Source organism: Bufo gargarizans, chromosome 5 (assembly GCF_014858855.1).
Source record: "Bufo gargarizans isolate SCDJY-AF-19 chromosome 5, ASM1485885v1, whole genome shotgun sequence".
NCBI classification, from domain to species: Eukaryota; Metazoa; Chordata; class Amphibia; order Anura; family Bufonidae; genus Bufo; species Bufo gargarizans.
The window spans coordinates 331,420,424-331,437,982 of NC_058084.1; the positions used below are offsets into that span (position 1 = coordinate 331,420,424).

General features: G+C 44.7%; 1 protein-coding gene across 1 annotated transcript; it reads left to right on the forward strand.

The window, feature by feature from the left end:
• Positions 1-853: 853 nt before the first annotated feature.
• SIRT5 (sirtuin 5) lies at positions 854-10,907 on the forward strand. Its single transcript, XM_044293977.1, has 6 exons — positions 854-1,117; positions 2,967-3,054; positions 3,215-3,268; positions 5,782-5,905; positions 6,093-6,208; positions 10,440-10,907. The coding sequence occupies exons 1-6, from the start codon at positions 967-969 to the stop codon at positions 10,513-10,515; spliced, it is 609 nt and encodes a 202-aa protein (XP_044149912.1). The 5' UTR covers positions 854-966; the 3' UTR covers positions 10,516-10,907.
• The last annotated feature ends 6,652 nt before the right edge of the window (positions 10,908-17,559 follow it).

Genomic DNA, 17,559 nt, shown 5'->3' on the forward strand with positions numbered 1-17,559 from the left:
TTGAACAGGCTTCTATGACGCTTGTACAGGCGTTACTGCAACCTCTGGTCTGGTCTGACACCCGGGACCCCCACTGATCAGCTATTCGAGAAGGCAGTGGAGCTCTTAGTAATGCCACTGTCTTCTTTGAACTTTTCCTAGGCCAGTGATGACACGTTCGTGGCTTAGGCGCATCTCAGCTCCATAGAAGTGAATTGGGCTGAGTGATACCAAGCAGAGCCGCTATACAACGTACGAGCACGGAGAAAGCAGCAGTGCTCACAGGAGCACCCGGTGCCTTCTCAAACAGCTGATCAGCGGGTCAGTTATAAAGTCTTGGAAAACCCTTTAATTTATCATGAAGGTAGGTCATAAATATATGATGGATGGGAGTGCGTCACATGCACCGATCAACCGTTTCTGGCAGCTGCAGCGCTGAAAACAATACTGTTTATGGAACGGAAGCAGAAGGCTCAGTACATGATGTAGTTTCCGGCACTGGTGTGCTGCAGTGCATCTCCCATTCACTAAGCTGCTGACCTCTGCATGCCCACTTCACCACATACAGAGCTGTACTCCATACACATTATAGTTTCCAAAACAGCTGATGAGTGTCGGACCCCCACCGATCTGATATTGATGACCTGTCCTGAGGATATATCATTAATATCTGTAGCCTGGAGAACCCCTTAAAGCATAAGGCTAGGCCTACAGGGTGCTTTGGCCATGGCACAGGTTGTGGCCCCTGAGCCCATTCACTTTCATTAAGTTGCTATAAAAGCAGCACTACATTTCAGTCTCTTATGGCACAACGTGTGTCGTCGCCATGTAACCCTAGCTTAAGTGGGGCATGCACGGTGTATGATTTTACTTTTGTATTGTACTGAAATCCCTCCTTGTCCATTGTACTAGCACTTGGCGACACCTGAAGCTTTTGCCAGGAATCCTTCTCGTGTATGGGAATTTTATCACTACCGTCGAGAAGTGATGCTAACAAAAAACCCAAACCCAGCACACTTGGCCATCGCAGAATGTGAATCCCGGCTCAGCAAACAGGGGAGGAAAGTGGTGGTGATAACACAGAATATCGATGAGCTGCATCGCAAGGCGGGAACACGCAATCTGTTTGAAATTCATGGTAGGATGGCGGATCGTGTTTACCACTTAGTGCTGAAATAAGCCATTACTAGAGAAGAAGTAGAGGTTATTACCATTGCACCATTGTATTGCGGACCATAAACGGCGGGTCCGTAATAGACGGCCGAAGATAGGACATGTTGTATCTATTGTAGATCAGAGGCACGGATCGGAAGCACTACATAGCGCTTCCATGGGCTTTCTGGTCTGCGCCTCCACACCGAAAAAGATAAGATGTCCTATCTTTTGCCGTATCTTGCGGATCGTGGACCCATTCAAGTGACTGGGTCTGCATTCATGATACGGCGTGCACAGGCCAGTGCACGTGCATTACGGCCCACAGCTTGGGTCCTTAGGTTCGTCTGCATGAGCCCTTACTAAAAGATTCATATATGTATACAGTATGAGATATACAGCAATCAGGGTTACTAAAAGATGCATATATGATGGGATGTGAAGATTATGTAGTATGAGATGTACAGCAATCGGGGTTAGTAAAATGTATACACCTGTATGAAGAGAGGAGAGATAGCTGTTAGATCCATGCCGGACACTTGTCGAACGACAACACTTTGCGGACGACAGACATAGGTTACACTTAGCAGATAAATGAAACCACCAGCAAATACATAGATCTAGGTCAGCTATTCTATAAGCCCCTTTATATTAGGAAATTAAACATAATAACTTACCGTAATCAGATAAGTGTTTTGATGAGAATACAGACTGCCAGGAGGGGGATCAGTGGGTGGAAACAACATTATGGAGGTAACGCCCGCCCTCTTGTAGGCAAGACTGCAGCAATATGGGAAGGAATTCTGAAAGAGAAGCAGCCATTTTTAATGAATATAGTAGAGCGAAAAGGCAGATAAAGGTGGCGGACCAGCAGAAAGGGGATGGGGCAACAGGAAGAACTGTTTTGACATAGTTGTAGACATAAACAACGATGGGAGTGCTTTTTTAAGAGCTTAGTCTAAATGCTGTAATTCTGTCTTGTTAGCTACTATAAGGTGTGGCCTACAGAGTGGCTTATAGGGGTTTTCCGAGACAATTACCGTATTTTTCGCCATATAAGACACAACTAGGTTTTAGAGGAGGAAAATAAGAAAGAAAAAAATTTCATCAGACCACCAATGTTAATAAGTCCCCCAATCAGACATCCATTTGAATGACCCCTGTTCAGACCTCAGATCAGACCTCCATAAGTGTCCCAATCAGACCTCCATGTGAATGACCCCATGATCAGATAAAAATGTAGTTGCCTCTACTGCTCCGGACGCCACCACTGCTCCTCACATCGAGTGCTCTTCTTCCTGCCACGCCGAAGTCCTCACGTTGTGCGCAGTCACAGCACAGTGACCTGCTGAGGACCAGGAAGTGGTGAGTACAGAGCAGTCCTCCTGTACTGATGAGGGCTTCCCTTATGGTATTGTATCTGCCCCATAAGACGCACTGACATTTTTCCCTACACTTTGAGGGGGAAAAATGCATGTTATAGGGCGAAAATACAGTAAAAATCTCAGATATTTGCTATAGACAAAAAAATGATGGTATACTAACTCTTTCTTCAGCGCTGTTTTCTGTCATCGGTCCAGTCCTCCTGTGGTCGCTTTTTTACAGGCTGCAGCAGTGACCACCTGCAGGTAGACAGCACGTGATCTCATTACAAAATGCAACTTATCTCCCCAAAAAAACAAGGCCTCACACGGCTATGGTGAAGAAGAAAAAAATGCAGGGATAAAAAAAAATCATGTCTTGAAGGCAAATAGGCCACGTCTTTAAAGGGTTAAAAGCGGTGTCATCACAGTCTTGCTTGAAAAGGGCATAAAGATTGATTTGGTCTCTTTCAGGTAGCTTGTTTAAGACCCGATGTACCACTTGCGGCAGTGTAAAAGAAAACTACAAGAGTCCGGTGTGCCCTGCTCTTGAAGGAAAGGGGTAACTTTGCTCATATATTCGTGTTGTGGATGGCATAGTCTGTAGTATTGTAGAGTGCATTGTCATTCGGCTGGGGTTGGTTTTGTATGGTCTGCATCATAGTCCTGCGTGTGGTCAGCATTAAATTTCACACTTATTCCTTTTTTTGCACTTTACTTAGAGCCCCTGATCCTGAGGTACAAGATGCTGCTATTCCAGTAGGGGATCTACCACGGTGAGGAAGTAAATGTTTCTGCGTTCTTTGGTCATGTGCAGTTTTTTATTCTATTTGGAGTATTTTGAGCTATGAATAAATTAATGATCTCCTTAAGAGCGAGTACATGCATGTTCTTAACATGAAGGGATTGGATTTTATTTGCCTATGATTTGTTTATTAGCTGGAGAGTGGTCGCTTATGTTCTCAGTGTCGAGAGTGGACTGGGAACTTAAAATGGCCCTGAAAAAAAACTAAAAGTGGGCCAATGTTGTAGGTGGCTTCAAATTGACAGAAGGTGGGGCAACACAACAATTCCATAGTGCAGAAAAAAATATCACTGTGCAGTACACCGCCTGCGCCACAGTATTCAACTGTATCGACATCCTGAGGACAGAGATACAGTTGAATTCCGGACAGCACTTGCAGACGCTGATCAGATGCATAGGAGAGCATCAGATCGTTCTGTACCTGGCAGGTGGCCGCCTTAGGGATTGGCCCACTTGGAAACTTCCCTGTAGGGTTTATGGCCAGTCTGCCCCTGCTCAGTTTGTGATTAAGCTATAGGGTGGTGACTCCTGTAGGAGCTTTTTGAAGCCCTGTATACATGTTTAAAAAGATATACCGTATTTTCCGGCGTATAAAACGTCTTTCTAACACCAGAAATCATTTTCTAAAGTCGGGGGTCGTCTTATACGCCGGGTATTAGGCAGCACAGGGGAGAAGGAAGCAGTCCCTCCCTCCCCCCTGTGCTGCCCGCTGCCACCAATGATGAGAGAGGGGCGGAGGAGGGGCCTGTGGTTTGTTTATTTATTGCAAAAAAAAAAAAGATTTTATAGATATACAAATTACCAGTACCCGTACCTTTGTGCCCAAGGGGCTGTTGCCGTTTTGGGCCCAGCCGCGCCCCGAATACTGGATCCCAGCGCCGCACCTCTCAATTTATTCACTGCACTTCCGTTTTTTCTTTCTGAAGCCGCTCGTAATCTCGCGCATGCGCAGTTAGTTGAAGCACTCGCTCATTCTTGCTGTGAGGTCGGAGGGAATAGAGGAGACAGCGCCAACTAACTGCGCATGCGCTAGATTACGAGCGGCTTTAGAAGATAAAAAAAAAAGCGAAGTGCAGTGAATAAATTAAGAGAGTGGCAGCGCTGGGATCCAGGATTCAGGGCGCGGCTGGGCACAAAAAACGGCAGAGGGAACGCCCCTTGGGCACAAAGGTACTGGAAATTTGCATATCTATAAAATTGCTTTTTTGCAATAAATACGGTAAACCACAGGTGGGGTTAACAAAAGTACAGTATGTTTTTTATTACAACAATGAGATTCTGGGTAACTCATTTAACCCAGTGTAATTGCTGGGCTCCGATCGGTTACCATGGCAGCCAGGATGCTACTGAAGCCCTGGCTGCCATGGTCAATTCCCTAGACTGGAGAAGATCGTTTTTGAGACAGGGAGGGCTGGGCATTTCAATTAAAATTACCATATTGAAATCAAATCGGGTGTTTTAAAATTTTTATTTAGTGTGCGTTGGAAGAGGGGTAGTCTTATACGGCGAGTATAGCCCAAACCCTATATTTTAAATGGAAAAGTTGGGGGTCATCTTATACGCCCAGTCGTCTTATACGCCGGCATATACGGTACCTCAAAGTGACTTAATTTAAATCTTAAGTCTGCCCAGTTGTGCTTGAGAGGAAAGGGATCACAGATGGGGTAACCATGTTGGTTTAATTTAATCAACCAAACTAGTATACCTCAGAGCAGCTAGGCCTGTCATCTAAGTGTACGTCCTTTTGAAAGCATGGTGTGCACTACTGGATACTGCCTAGTCCTGCCAGCTGCATTCCAGCTTTTAAACAGAAAAGTGGAGAAAGGATTATTGATGATATGGTGCCAAGAGAGAAGGGTTGTGTGGTCTTTACTAAGTGATGCCCTATCCCCATTAGCTGATAGGCGGGAGTTCGACACCCACTGATCAGCTGTTTGGGTGTAATCCATTGTGGAAAGTCGGCAGCTGAACTACACAGCTCCACAACCTGTAGTGGAGGACAGTTGTTACTACAGCGCTCCTCCATTGACTTCAGTGGAAGCAGTGCTGCAGCCACAAGGTTGACGGTGTTGTGTGACTTGCGGCATCGGAGCTACCCCCAAACTGCTGAACGGTGGGATGTTGGGGTATAGGCCATCATTTAGTAAAAGCCACAGCCCCTCTAATTTTCCTGCTTGTCTTAAATAGCTTTGTGTGTTTCTTCGAAATACCAGATTATGACCAATTCTGTTGATGGCGACTTTAGAGGGGTATATGTCTATCACAGACATTGATGGAATCCAATTGTAAAAAAAAAACGTGCAGTATACTTTTATGCTGAGAACCTTTGACTTATGCTGGTCACTTTTCTTGCCTGTTATACAGTGTGCACCATGTGTAGGGCTGTAACGTGTTGTGAACAGGCCCCAAACTGTTTCAGAATTTCCTGTTAATGTTCATGCATAAATTTCCTATAATGTGATAAAACTTTCCAATGGTGTGCAGGTGTGAAGAAAATGGCTGCAATGGCCTCTTACGGCCTAATGTGGTATGGTTTGGAGAGACCTTGGACTCCAATCTTCTAGGAGAGGTGGAAAAAGAGTTGGAAATATGCGACTTGTGCTTGGTGGTAAGTATTACAACCGCTAAATAAAAGACCTGCTAAATACAGCTGTATAGTAAAAGTATATATTGCAGTGTGCACATAGGTGTCCAGAGTAGATGAAGTATTGCATATACATTCAGTGATCTCAGCGAATCTCTGCTTGTGCAGCCACTGCCGCTATTGATTGTCCATTCAATGTACTGCTGTGCAGGTTGGAACTTCTTCCGTTGTCTATCCTGCTGCCATGTTTGCACCACAAGTGGCAGCACGAGGGGTACCTGTAGCGGAGTTTAATATGGAAAGCACCCCAGCAACTATGGGCTTCACGTAAGTAATATAGATATAATCTAAGTTAAGTAATAAATATAATATACATATAAAGATGATTACCTTTGTGAATACAATTCTACTTTAGATACTGCAAAATGATTTTTAACACATTAAGGACGAGAGTGCTCGTCCTAAAAGGCCGGTACTTAGTGCCCCAGGACGAGCATTCTTGTCCTGCGGTCCTTCCTTTCCCCGCGTGCAGTGCCGTGATCAGCGGCAGAGATCCGGCTGTTAGTGACAGCCGGATCCCTGCTGCATCCACCAGCATCGGTGATGACTCTGATGCTGGTGGATTAACCCCTCATATGCCGCAGTCAGCACTGACCGCGGCATATGGGAGGTTTGCTCTCATTCATCGGGTCCCCGCACTGCTGTGGTGGGGACTTGATGGTTGCCATGGCAGCCCCACACCAATTTAAGGCTTGGGGCTCGGCATGTATGGAGGTCTAAGAGGCCCAGCCCCCAGGTTGGGTCTCCTAGGCAACTGTTAGCATCTTACAGTGTAAGACACTAACAGTTCAATATAGCACAATATGTATTGTGCTGCATTGAAACAGGGATCAGACCCTGTCCCAAAAAAATTAAGTTTCAAGTAAAAAAAAAAAAAAAGTCCTTTTCCTAAATAAAGTTAAAAAATTATTGTAAAAAATAGACATATTAGGTATGGCCGTGTCCGTATCGACCAGCTCTATAAAAATATCACATGACCTAACCCCTTAGGTGAACACCGTCGAAAAAATAAAATAAAAACTGTGCTAAAAAAGCAATAATTTTAATTTTTTTTGTCACCTTACATCGCTAAAAGTGCAACACCAAGCGATCAAAAAGGCGTGTGCCCCCAAAATAGTACCAATCTAACGTCACCTCATCCTGCAAAAAATGAGTCCCTACCTAAGAATCGCCTAAAAAAAATAAAGAAAAAACTATAGCTCTCAGACTATGAAGAAACTAAAACATGATTTGTTTTGTCTCAAAAAATGCTTTTATTGTGTTAAATGTAAAAAAAGTATCGCCGCATCCGTAACAACCTGCTTTATAAAAATACCACATGACCTAACCCCTCAGGTGAACACTGTGTGAAAGAAAAAAAAAAAAAAAGCAATTTTTTGTCACCTTAAATCACAAAAAGTGTAATAGCAAGCGATCAAAAAGCAATATACACCCCAAAATAGTGTCAATCAAACCGTCATTTTTTTGTCACCTTACATCACTAAAAGTGAAACACCAAGCGATCAAAAAGGCGTATTCCCCCCAAAATAGTACCAATCTAACCGTCATCTCATCCTGCAAAAAATGAGCCCCTACCTAAGACAATCACCCCAAAAATATAAAAAATCTATGGCTCTCAGACTATGGAGACACTAAAACATGATTTTTGTTTAAAAAATGATATTGTGTAAAACTTAAATAAAAAATAAAAAAAAAGTATACATATTGGGTATCGCCGAATCCTTAACAACCTCTCAGGTGAACACCTTTAAAAAAAAAAAAAAAAATGTCAAAAGCCTTTTTTTTCACCTTAAAGCACAAAAAGTGTAATAGCAAGCGATTTAAAAAGTCATATGCACCCCAAAATAGTGTCAATCAAACCATCATCTTATCCCGCAAAAAATGAGTCCCTACATAAGACAGTCGCCCAAAATAAAAAAAATGCTTTATTATGTAAAACTGAAACAAACAACCAAAAAATTGTCATATTTGGTATTGTCACGTCCGTAACAACATGCTCTATAAAAATACCACATGATCTAACCTGTTAGATGAACACTGTAAATAACCCCAAAAAATGGTGACAAAACAGCTATTTTTTTTGTTACCTTGCTTCACAAAAAGTGTAATATAGTGCAACCAAAAATCATATGTACCCTAAAATAGTACCAAGAAAATTGCCACCTTATCCTGTAGTTTCCAAAATGGGGTAATTTTTGGGAGTTTCTACTCTAGGGGTGCTTTAGGGGGGCTTCAAATAGGACATGGTGTCAAAAAACCAGTCCAGCAAAAATCTGCCTTCCAAAAACCGCATGGTGTCCTTTTTCTTCTGCGCCCTGCTGTGTGCCTTACAGCAGTTTACGACCACATATGGTGCCTTACAGCAGTTTACGACCACATTCTGTAAACTACAGGATCAGGGTAATAAATATTGAGTTGTGTTTGGCTGTTAACCTTTGCTTTGTTACTGGGAAAATAGATTAAAATGGAAAATCTGCCCAAAAAGTTAAATTCAGAAATTTTATCTCCATTTTCCATTAATTCTTGTGGATCACCTAAAGGGTTAACAAAGTTTGTAAAATCAGTTTTGAATACCTTGAGGGGTGTAGTTTCTAAAATGGGGTCATTTTTGGGTGGTTTCTATTTTGTAAGCCTGAAAGTGACTTCAGACCTGAACTGGTTCTTAAAAAGTGGGTTTTGGAAATTTTCTGAAAAATTTCAAGATTTACTTCTGAACTTCTAAGCCTTCTAACGTCCCCCAAAAATAAAATGGCATTCACAAAATGACCCAAACATGAAGTTGACATATGGGGAATGTAAAATAATAACCATTTTTGGAGTTATTGCTATCTATTATAAAAGTAGAGAAATTGAAATTTGGAAATTTGCAACTTTTTCAAAATTTTTGGTAAATTTGGTATTTTTTTATAAATAAAAATTAAATTTTTTGACTCAATTTTACCACTATCATGAAGTATAATATGTGACGAGAAAACAATCTCAGAATGGCCTGGATAAAAGCGTTTTAAAGTTATCACCACATAAAGTGACACATGTCAGATTTGCAAAAAATGGCCTGTTACTTAAGGTGAAAAATGGCAAGGTCCTTAAGGGTTTAATAAGTATATACCCAAGAGGAATAGTATGCTGCCAGTGGGGTCGGGTGGCAGAATTTTACCCACCACACAGTTCAGAATATGCAAGCTTGGCTGTGAGCTGAGCTGTACAAAGTGTAGGGCAAGATTATCTATAGTTTCCCCATTAAAGGGGTTGTGTCATCTGGGTCTTTGGTGTATTCCTAGACAGTGATGGTGAACCTTTTTAGAGACCGAGTGCCCAAACTGAAACCCAAAGCCCACTTATTTATTGCCAAGTGCCAAGCCAGCAATTTAACCTGAATAGCAATATAGTATATCTTCCATGTATCATTTAGCTATAATAGCCTGCCTACATTTCATGCACTGCCTGTGCCATTCATAGTACGCACTGCGCTGATGGACAGGAAAAATCGAAGGTATATTAGTACGCCAAATACTTTTTTCAAGGGTGCGGGTGCCCACAGAGAGGGCTTCGAGTGCCGCCTCTGGCACCCGTGCCATAGGTTCGCCAACACTGTCCTAGGATATACCATCAAAGTAAAATAGATGCGGGTCCCACCACTGAGACCCGCACCAAAAGTGAAGTGCATGCACAGCATTCTCTCCATTTATTTCTATGGGTGTTCTAAAAAGAAAAAGTGAGGCGCGGCCGACTCTCTATTCACTTCTATAGAACTGCTGGAAATAGCCAAACCAGTGCTCGGCTATTTTCGGAACGTCCCTAGAAATTAATGGTGCATGCACGGCTGCTCTCCGCTCACTTTGGGAGTCACGTTCTGGAGATAAGTGTAGGTCTCAGAGGTGGGACCCATATCTGTCTGACATTGGTGGCATATCCTAGTGATATGCCATCAATGTCGAATATTTTTAGTTGGTCTCTATTAAAAATTTTCAACAGTGTTGCTTCTGCAGCTTTCAGTTTCAGTGCATTTGTAGACTAGCAGGACCTATACTTCACAATGAATCTGTCAGGGAGCTGTCCTGATGACTTGATCTGTAGCTCTTATCGCTAAAGTCCTGAGAGCTCAGAAACGGTCATAGCTAAATTCTTATCAGTTGATAGGAATTTAGCTGAAATGATTGTTTGGAAGCTTCCGGGAGTTTACAGATGAGGACTATAGATCAAGCCATCAGAACAGCTCCCTGACAGATTCAGTGTTGGGCAGAGAGCCTGCTAGTCTGCAAATGCACTGAAACTGAAAGCTGTAGAAGGAAAACTATTGAAATTGTAATCAAGACCGATTGAAATAATGATTTTTAGCCCCAAAAAAGTAGAATGCAATCATAAAAAAATGCCCTCAAAGTTGTCCATAGCCCGCCAGCTGGTCAGACAGGTTATGCTTTACAATAGGGCTTTACATTTAGGCTCTCAGGCAGTTGGACACCATGTACATTATATCAATCATTTTTGTCTTTTTTAGGTTTCACTTCCAGGGACCCTGTGGAACAACTTTGCCTCCAGCACTTGCTCGCCATGAAACAGAGCTCATCTCTTGAATATGAGTTACACAGCAGAGCGACCGTGTCATTTGGTGTGTGAAGACATGAGAAGAAACGTATTTCCCGGATATCGTCCAGCACTCTGGACAACATTATACACCAAAAACGTATCTCGTGATTGAGCGTGCTAATACTGTCCTAAAAACATTCATGAGTAATCCAGCGCGGGCTTTCTATATAGCACTGATTGGATGGAAGTGTTACATGCTGGATCTTTGTTAATATTGTATGTTACAATGATATGCCTTTTTGTCTCTGCTGTATTTAAATTTGTTGTCCGGCCACTTAAAATTTAAAGGGGTTCTGCAGCTTTTTCTTACTGATGATCTAGCCTCTGGATAGGTCATCAGTATCTGATCGGCGGGGGTCCGACACCCGGGACCCCCGACGATCAGCTGTTTCAGAAGTCAGCAGGGCTGGCAGTAGCGCCACAGCCTTCTCGCTGTTTCCCGCAGGCCCAGTGACGTCACGACTAGTTTCACTGGCCTGGGCGGAGATGAGCTCCATTCAAGTGAACAGGACTTGGCTGCGCCCAGGCCAGTGATACTAGCCGTGAGGTCACTGGGACTGAGGGAAACAGCGGGAAGGCTGCGGTTATACTGCCAGCTCTGCTGCCTTCTCAGACAGCTGATTTGGCGGGGGTCCCAGGTGTTGGACCAGATGCTAGAACAGATCATCTGTTAGAAAAAGCTGCAGAACTACTTTAAGGAACGCTCACAATGGTGTAAAGTGATTACCAATCCCTTGGTGATTCTTTTCTGATGCTTCCTGGTCCCCTACTGATCTCTGTACTTTCTGGTCTGTCTTGATACAGACATGTGACTGATGCAGCCAATCACAGGCTGAAGTAGGTCACCATTGGCTGACTAAAGCATTACATGTCCACATAAAAAATGAGCAGGAAGTAAAGAGGCCAGTGGGTGACCTGGAAAGTGTTGAAACAGGAGCGTCAGGGGTTCAGTAAATTTTCTTAAACCATTCTGAGCTTTATTTTTTATAGTCGCCTCCAAAATCAGTTTCAGAGTAAGCATGCTGCCATGTAGGGTGGGCACCCCAAAACAAAACTTTCTTGAGAAAATCTGGCCCTCTAATCCTAAGATATGCCTCTTTTTATGCAAATAAGGTGTCTGGTGCACTGTGGGCGGGGCTACTCCAGTTGGTGCACCATTACTCAGGCAGTAATGCCACCTAGTGCCTCCCCTATTCTTTCATTAACAGTTTCTGAGATTTCAGAGCTGGTAGTGATGACGCAGGGGAAGCCTCGGTCCTGCCCATGATGCACCAAAAAATCTTAATTTATATTTGGATAAAATGAATACTATTTTAGGATTAGAGGACTGGATTTTCACAAGAAATGTATGGTTTTGTTTCAGAGTGCCTGTCCTACATGGTGGTATACTTATACTGTTAAACTGATTTCGGAGGGGACAGACTCTCTTAAGTTGCCAAAGAACCCCTTTACCCACCATGTCACTTATATGTTACAAAGAAAATGACAAGTAGCCATTACATTTTAAATGTGATTTGGGCGTCATTAAAAAAGTGTGCTTTATTTTATTACTATTACAGCTGGAAAGTGATTTCTGAGGCTAATAATCTCTAAAATGGCTGTACAGCTCCAAATTTGAGGCTTCTTTTGTTAGATGATGATAATGATCTGGATGCTGATGATGATGATCAACCAAGTTTTGAATTCTTTGAAATGTTACAACCCAATAAAATGGAAAATACTCCTATCAATTTTTTTTGTAAATCTTTTTTAAGTTCAAGATATACCGTACAGGTCTTGTTCACACCATGTTTGGCCCGTAGCTGGTTCACACCATGTTTGGCCCGTAGCTGGTTCACACCATGTTTGGCCCGTAGCTGGTTCACACCATGTTTGGCCCGTAGCTGGTTCACACCATGTTTGGCCCGTAGCTTATGTACAAACCATTTAGCATATATTTGATCACTTCATAGCCCCATTCACACTTACATTGGAATCCAGACATTTTCTGGAGTTTACCTGGAGACAGGAGCGTTTTGGCAATAGACCTTACAGGGAAATTTCCTGGTGGGCCGATGCCCAGGGAGTCGTCTGAGTCCTCCTCACAACCGGCCAGTGGAAGTTTTGGGGGATGTATTTTGTGCTGCTGGTGGCAGTATTTTGTGATGGACTGTGGTATTTGGCTTAGTTGGGGTGGTATCGCTGGCCCTGCCTTACATCGACTTGGACCTGACTACAAAACGTGGGCCACTTTTTGTATTTTTTTCCAGGGCCACTTTAAGTTCCTAGTTGGCCACTGCCCGGAGGGGCTGTATGTGTGAACGTAAACATCCGCAATATCTGTCCTGGACTTTACCCAGACTTCTTCTCCTCAGAGCCCTAGGACTGCCTCCTGGTTTTGTCTCGACCTTTGCCCTGCACTAAATCGCACAGGGCAAAGGCATTTTTAGGAGTTCCGGTGACGTACCGGGGCTTTTCGTGGGGATGCCAGGAAGCTCGGTGACGTCACTGGCACTAATGGGCGGGCTTTAGCGATGCCCTAGCCAGTAAAACTGCTAGGGCAGCGCTAAAGCCCGACCATCCGAGCCGGTGATGTCACCGAACACACTGCCGGGCGGAAGCTTCTGCCCGGCAATGTGTTATGATAAACAAAAGAGACCTTGCCCTGCGCGATCCAGGCAGCCCCCGGAGCATGAGATGGGGGGGCTGCCTGGGTGAAAATAAGGCTATGTTCGGGTTTAGCTCTGAACCCAGACAACCCCTTTAACAATGTAAAATTTGTGTTCCATCACCAGGCAGCGCCTCAATTGTCTTATAGATACAATATATTAGTTGTTTGGCATATAGAGGGCAGCTATGTATCTAAATAGGTTCCCTTCATGCAGAGCACACTCCAACAGGCTCTTAAAGGGCTTTTCCCATCTCAGACATCTCATATCGCTAGGATATGCCCCCATTGTCTGATTGGTGCGGGTCCCACCTCTGGGACCCACACCTATCTCGTAAACACAACTGGCAAAGTAAAGCAGGAGGCACTCCGTAACTGCCCTCCATTCATTTCTATGGGGCCACCGAAAATAGCCGAGCGCTGGCTCAGCTATTTCCGTCGGCCTCATAGAAGTTGTATGGAAGCGGCGGCTGCACAAGCGCTATGTTCTCCTATTTATTTCTATGGGGATTCCGAAAATGGCGGGCTAATAGGAACACTTGGTGGTGACCGTGTCCGGTACTGCCTGCCAAAACTTTGCCAGCTTCGTTTTCGGCTCCGTTTACAAGATAGGTGTGTGTCTCAGAGGTGGGACCCAGACCTATCAGACAATTGTCTGAGGTGGGATTGGGAATACCCCTTTAAAGGGAACCTGTCATCAACTTTATTCTGCCCATACTAACAGCAGTATAAAGTAGAGACAGGCGAGTTGATTTCAGCGGTCTGTCATTTAGAAGTAAGGGTGGGTTCACATCAGTGTTATGTATTCCAGTATGGCTTTCCGTTATAACGGAAAATAACGGAATCCATAAGACTGAAGTCAGAACGGAAGCCTTTAAGCGGCATTCCATTTTAAACCTTCATAATACAAGTCTATGTGTAAGGCCTCTTTCACACGAGCATGACTGATTAGGTCCGGATGCGTTCAGGAAAACTCGCACCGTTTTGCAAGAAAGTTCAGTCTGTTTTGTCTGCGATTGTGTTCAGTTGTTCACCCGCGTGATAAAAAGCTGAACGTTTACAAACAACATCTCCTAGAAACCATCAGTGAAAAACACATTGCATCCGCACTTGCTTGCGGATGCAATACGTTTTTCACTGAAGCCACATTCACTTCTTTGGATCCAGGGCTGGCGGCTCGGATGCGGACCCATTCACTTCAATGTGCTGTCCGCATCCGTAGCTCCGTTCCGTGGTCCGCAAAAAAATATATAACCTGTCCTATTCTTGTCCGCGCTTTTCAGACAAGAATAGGCAGTTATATTAAAGGCTGTCCGTGCCGTTCTGTGAATTGCAGAACGCACACGGACCCACGATTTGCGGACCGCAAAACACACAACAGTCGTGTGCATGTAGCCTATAGAACATGCAGCGTTTTTCAAGCAACGCAGAACTGATGCGTGAAAAAAAAAGCTCATGTACACAGACCCATTTAAATGAATGGGTCAGGATTCAGTGTGGGTGCTATGCGTTCCCGTCACGCATTGCACTCGCACGGAAAACTTACTCGTGTAAAAAGGGGCTTAACGGATCCATTATGCAGAAAGTCCAGTCCTGCATAACGGAAACCAGGCTTCCATAAGGCGGAAGTCAAAACGGAAGCCTTTTAAGAGGCATTCCGTTTTGATCCGTCATAATAGAAGTCTATGGGAATCAAAACGGATCCGCCTGGTTCCCGTTATGCAGAACGGACAAAAAAAGTCCTGTCGACAGGACTTTGTTTTCCATCTTGCATAACGGGAACCAGGCGGATCCGTTTTGATTCCCATAGACTTCTATTATGACAGATCAAAACGGAATGCCTCTTAAAGGCTTCCGTTTTGACTTCCGTCTTATGGAAGCCATAAGGGAATACATAACGCTGATGTGAACCCACCCTAAGTGGTTGCCGAGAACCAACTTCACAATCATTGGAAAAGAGTCACGGCCACCTGAGAAGAGTCCTGGTTATTCATGAATTCCTCCTCTCCTGCCCACCTGCTGATTGACAGTCTTCTACCTAGTTTTTCCCCTCCCCCACGACAGCACCTTAGAGAGATGGCTCCGCCCCAGGACAGGAAACCTGCAGCATAAAAAAGGTGGAGCCGCTCTCCCACCTCAGTGAGGTTTCCTGTCCTGGTACGGGAGCCTGCAGTGTCGTCCTGACCTTGAAGTCCCGGTAGAAGCCGGAGGGTCGGGGCGGCAGTCGGTACCTGCCCGATTGTTCCCCGCAGGCGCGGGGATGAAGTTCCGGAGGCGGCCGGGCGTCTCACTGGATCCAGGGTGGAAGGTGCTGGTCCCTCAGGCGAGGAGGACGGCGCCGGCGGTTGAAGAAGGCCAGAGGGCCTTGCTGACTTGCAGACTCGCCAGACGCCGCCGGATGTGGATACGGCGAACCGGAAGCGCCATGCGTTCCACGGCCGTGCGTTCCACGGCAGTGCACTTCCGGTCAGGTGACCGGAAGTTCGGCTTCCCGGTAGTTTTTAAACCCGGCTCCAGGCAGGTATGATAACTGGGTGGTTCTGGACGCCAAAGACGGATATCCAGAGGCCGGAAAGTGGACCAGAGGGGTTCCTGGACAAATTTGGCGTGGTGGGTCTGCAGAAGCAGTGATCTCTCAGGTGAGAGTAGCACTTGGTGGCAGTTTATAATGAAGGCATTGTTGTATCAGTGCAGGTTGTTGCCCCCACTATGGACGAAGAGAAGAGATCTGAAAGTGCGGATGTGCAGATCTTGCCACCGGTATTGTGAGTCCTATTCTCGGTTGTCAGAGAGATCTGGACTGTTCCTCAGTGTTGGGTGTGTTCCGTTTTTTCTTAGACGGTGCCTAGGAAGGTGGAGGCAAAGAAAAAGAATAAAGAATGCCCTATCTGCAAAGGCCCGCTGTCTTCTTCTTACACTAAAAAGCTCTGTCAGCAGTGCATTGAGAAGACGGTGGCTGAGGAGACTCCAAGTCTTCTGAAAGACCTGAAGTCTATCATGTCTGAAGTTAAAAATTCCCTGAGAAGTAGGAAGAGGAGAAAAGCAGTGAGGCAGGAGTCCGACGTCGAATCGAAGGATAGCGACTCTTTATCCAGGAAGGAGGACTCTGATGATTCCTTTTCTTCGGAAGATAATATAAAAGAAGGAAAGTTCCTATTTCCTGCGGAAGATACGGACAAATTATTAAAAGTTATCCGATCTACCTTGGAGTTAGAAGATACCAGGGAGGATAGGTCGGTAGAGGATGTTATGTTTGAAGGCCTTAGGGAAAGGAAGCGCAGATGTTTCCCGGTCCATAGGTCTATCTCAGCAGTGATAGAAAAGGAATGGAAAAAAACGGATAAAAAGCCGTTCATTTCTAAGACCTTCAAACGGAAGTATCCATTTGAGGAGGAAGCGTCTACATCTTGGGACAAGGCCCCTAAGCTGGATGTAGCCATTTCCAAGATTTCTAAAAAATCCTCACTGCCCTTTGAGGACATGGGGTTTTTAAAAGACCCCTTAGATAAAAGAATTGACTCCTCCCTTAAGAATGCATGGGAGTCTTCTGCGGCTGCTTTCAGACCTAGTATAGCTGCCACGGTTGTTGCAAGGTCTATGTCGCTATGGTTGGAAAGGTTAGAAGGGCAGATTAGGGAAAAATGCCCTAGGGAGCAGTTATTGGCTTCAATTCCGACCTTCCAGAAAGCCGCGGATTTTATTGCAGATGCCGCGGTGGACTCGGTAAGGCTGGAAGCAAGGACCGCTTCCCTTTCTAATTCTGCGCGACGTGCTTTGTGGCTGAAGAATTGGAAAGGGGGAGATCTGTCATCCAAGTTGAGGCTTTGTAGCATTCCCTGTGATGGCCAGTTTCTTTTCGGGTCGGAGCTTGACTCTTTACTCGAGAAGGCGGCAGATAGGAAGAAGAAGTTTCCCCAGGAATCTCTTACGCAGTTTAGACAATATAAGCGGCCCTTTCGGAACCCGTCAAGGTTCCAGGGTAAGAGGCAGATGGGGGACAAAGAACAGGGATCTAGGCCTAGATCAGGAAATAAGGGGTTTTTGTTTGGATCTGCCACAGGCCGTACATCTAAACAGGGTAAGCAATGACGCCATGATCCCAGTAGGAGGAAGGTTAAAGTTCTTTCTTCCTGCTTGGGAAAAGATGGCAGGAAGATGGTTAGTGTGTCTTCTGCGGGAGGGTCTAAGTTTGGAATTCCTGCGTTGGCCCGCAGAAAGATTTGTGGTGTCAAGGTCTTCCCCTGTCATGCTGCAAGAAATAAAAAAATTGATAAGCAAGAGGGTGTTGATTCCTGTCCCAGAGTCAGGGGTTCAGGGAAGAGTTCAGAGGGTTCAGTTAGAACGGAACCTGTCTATAAGAAAAGCTATGTCTCTGTTAGGAGTT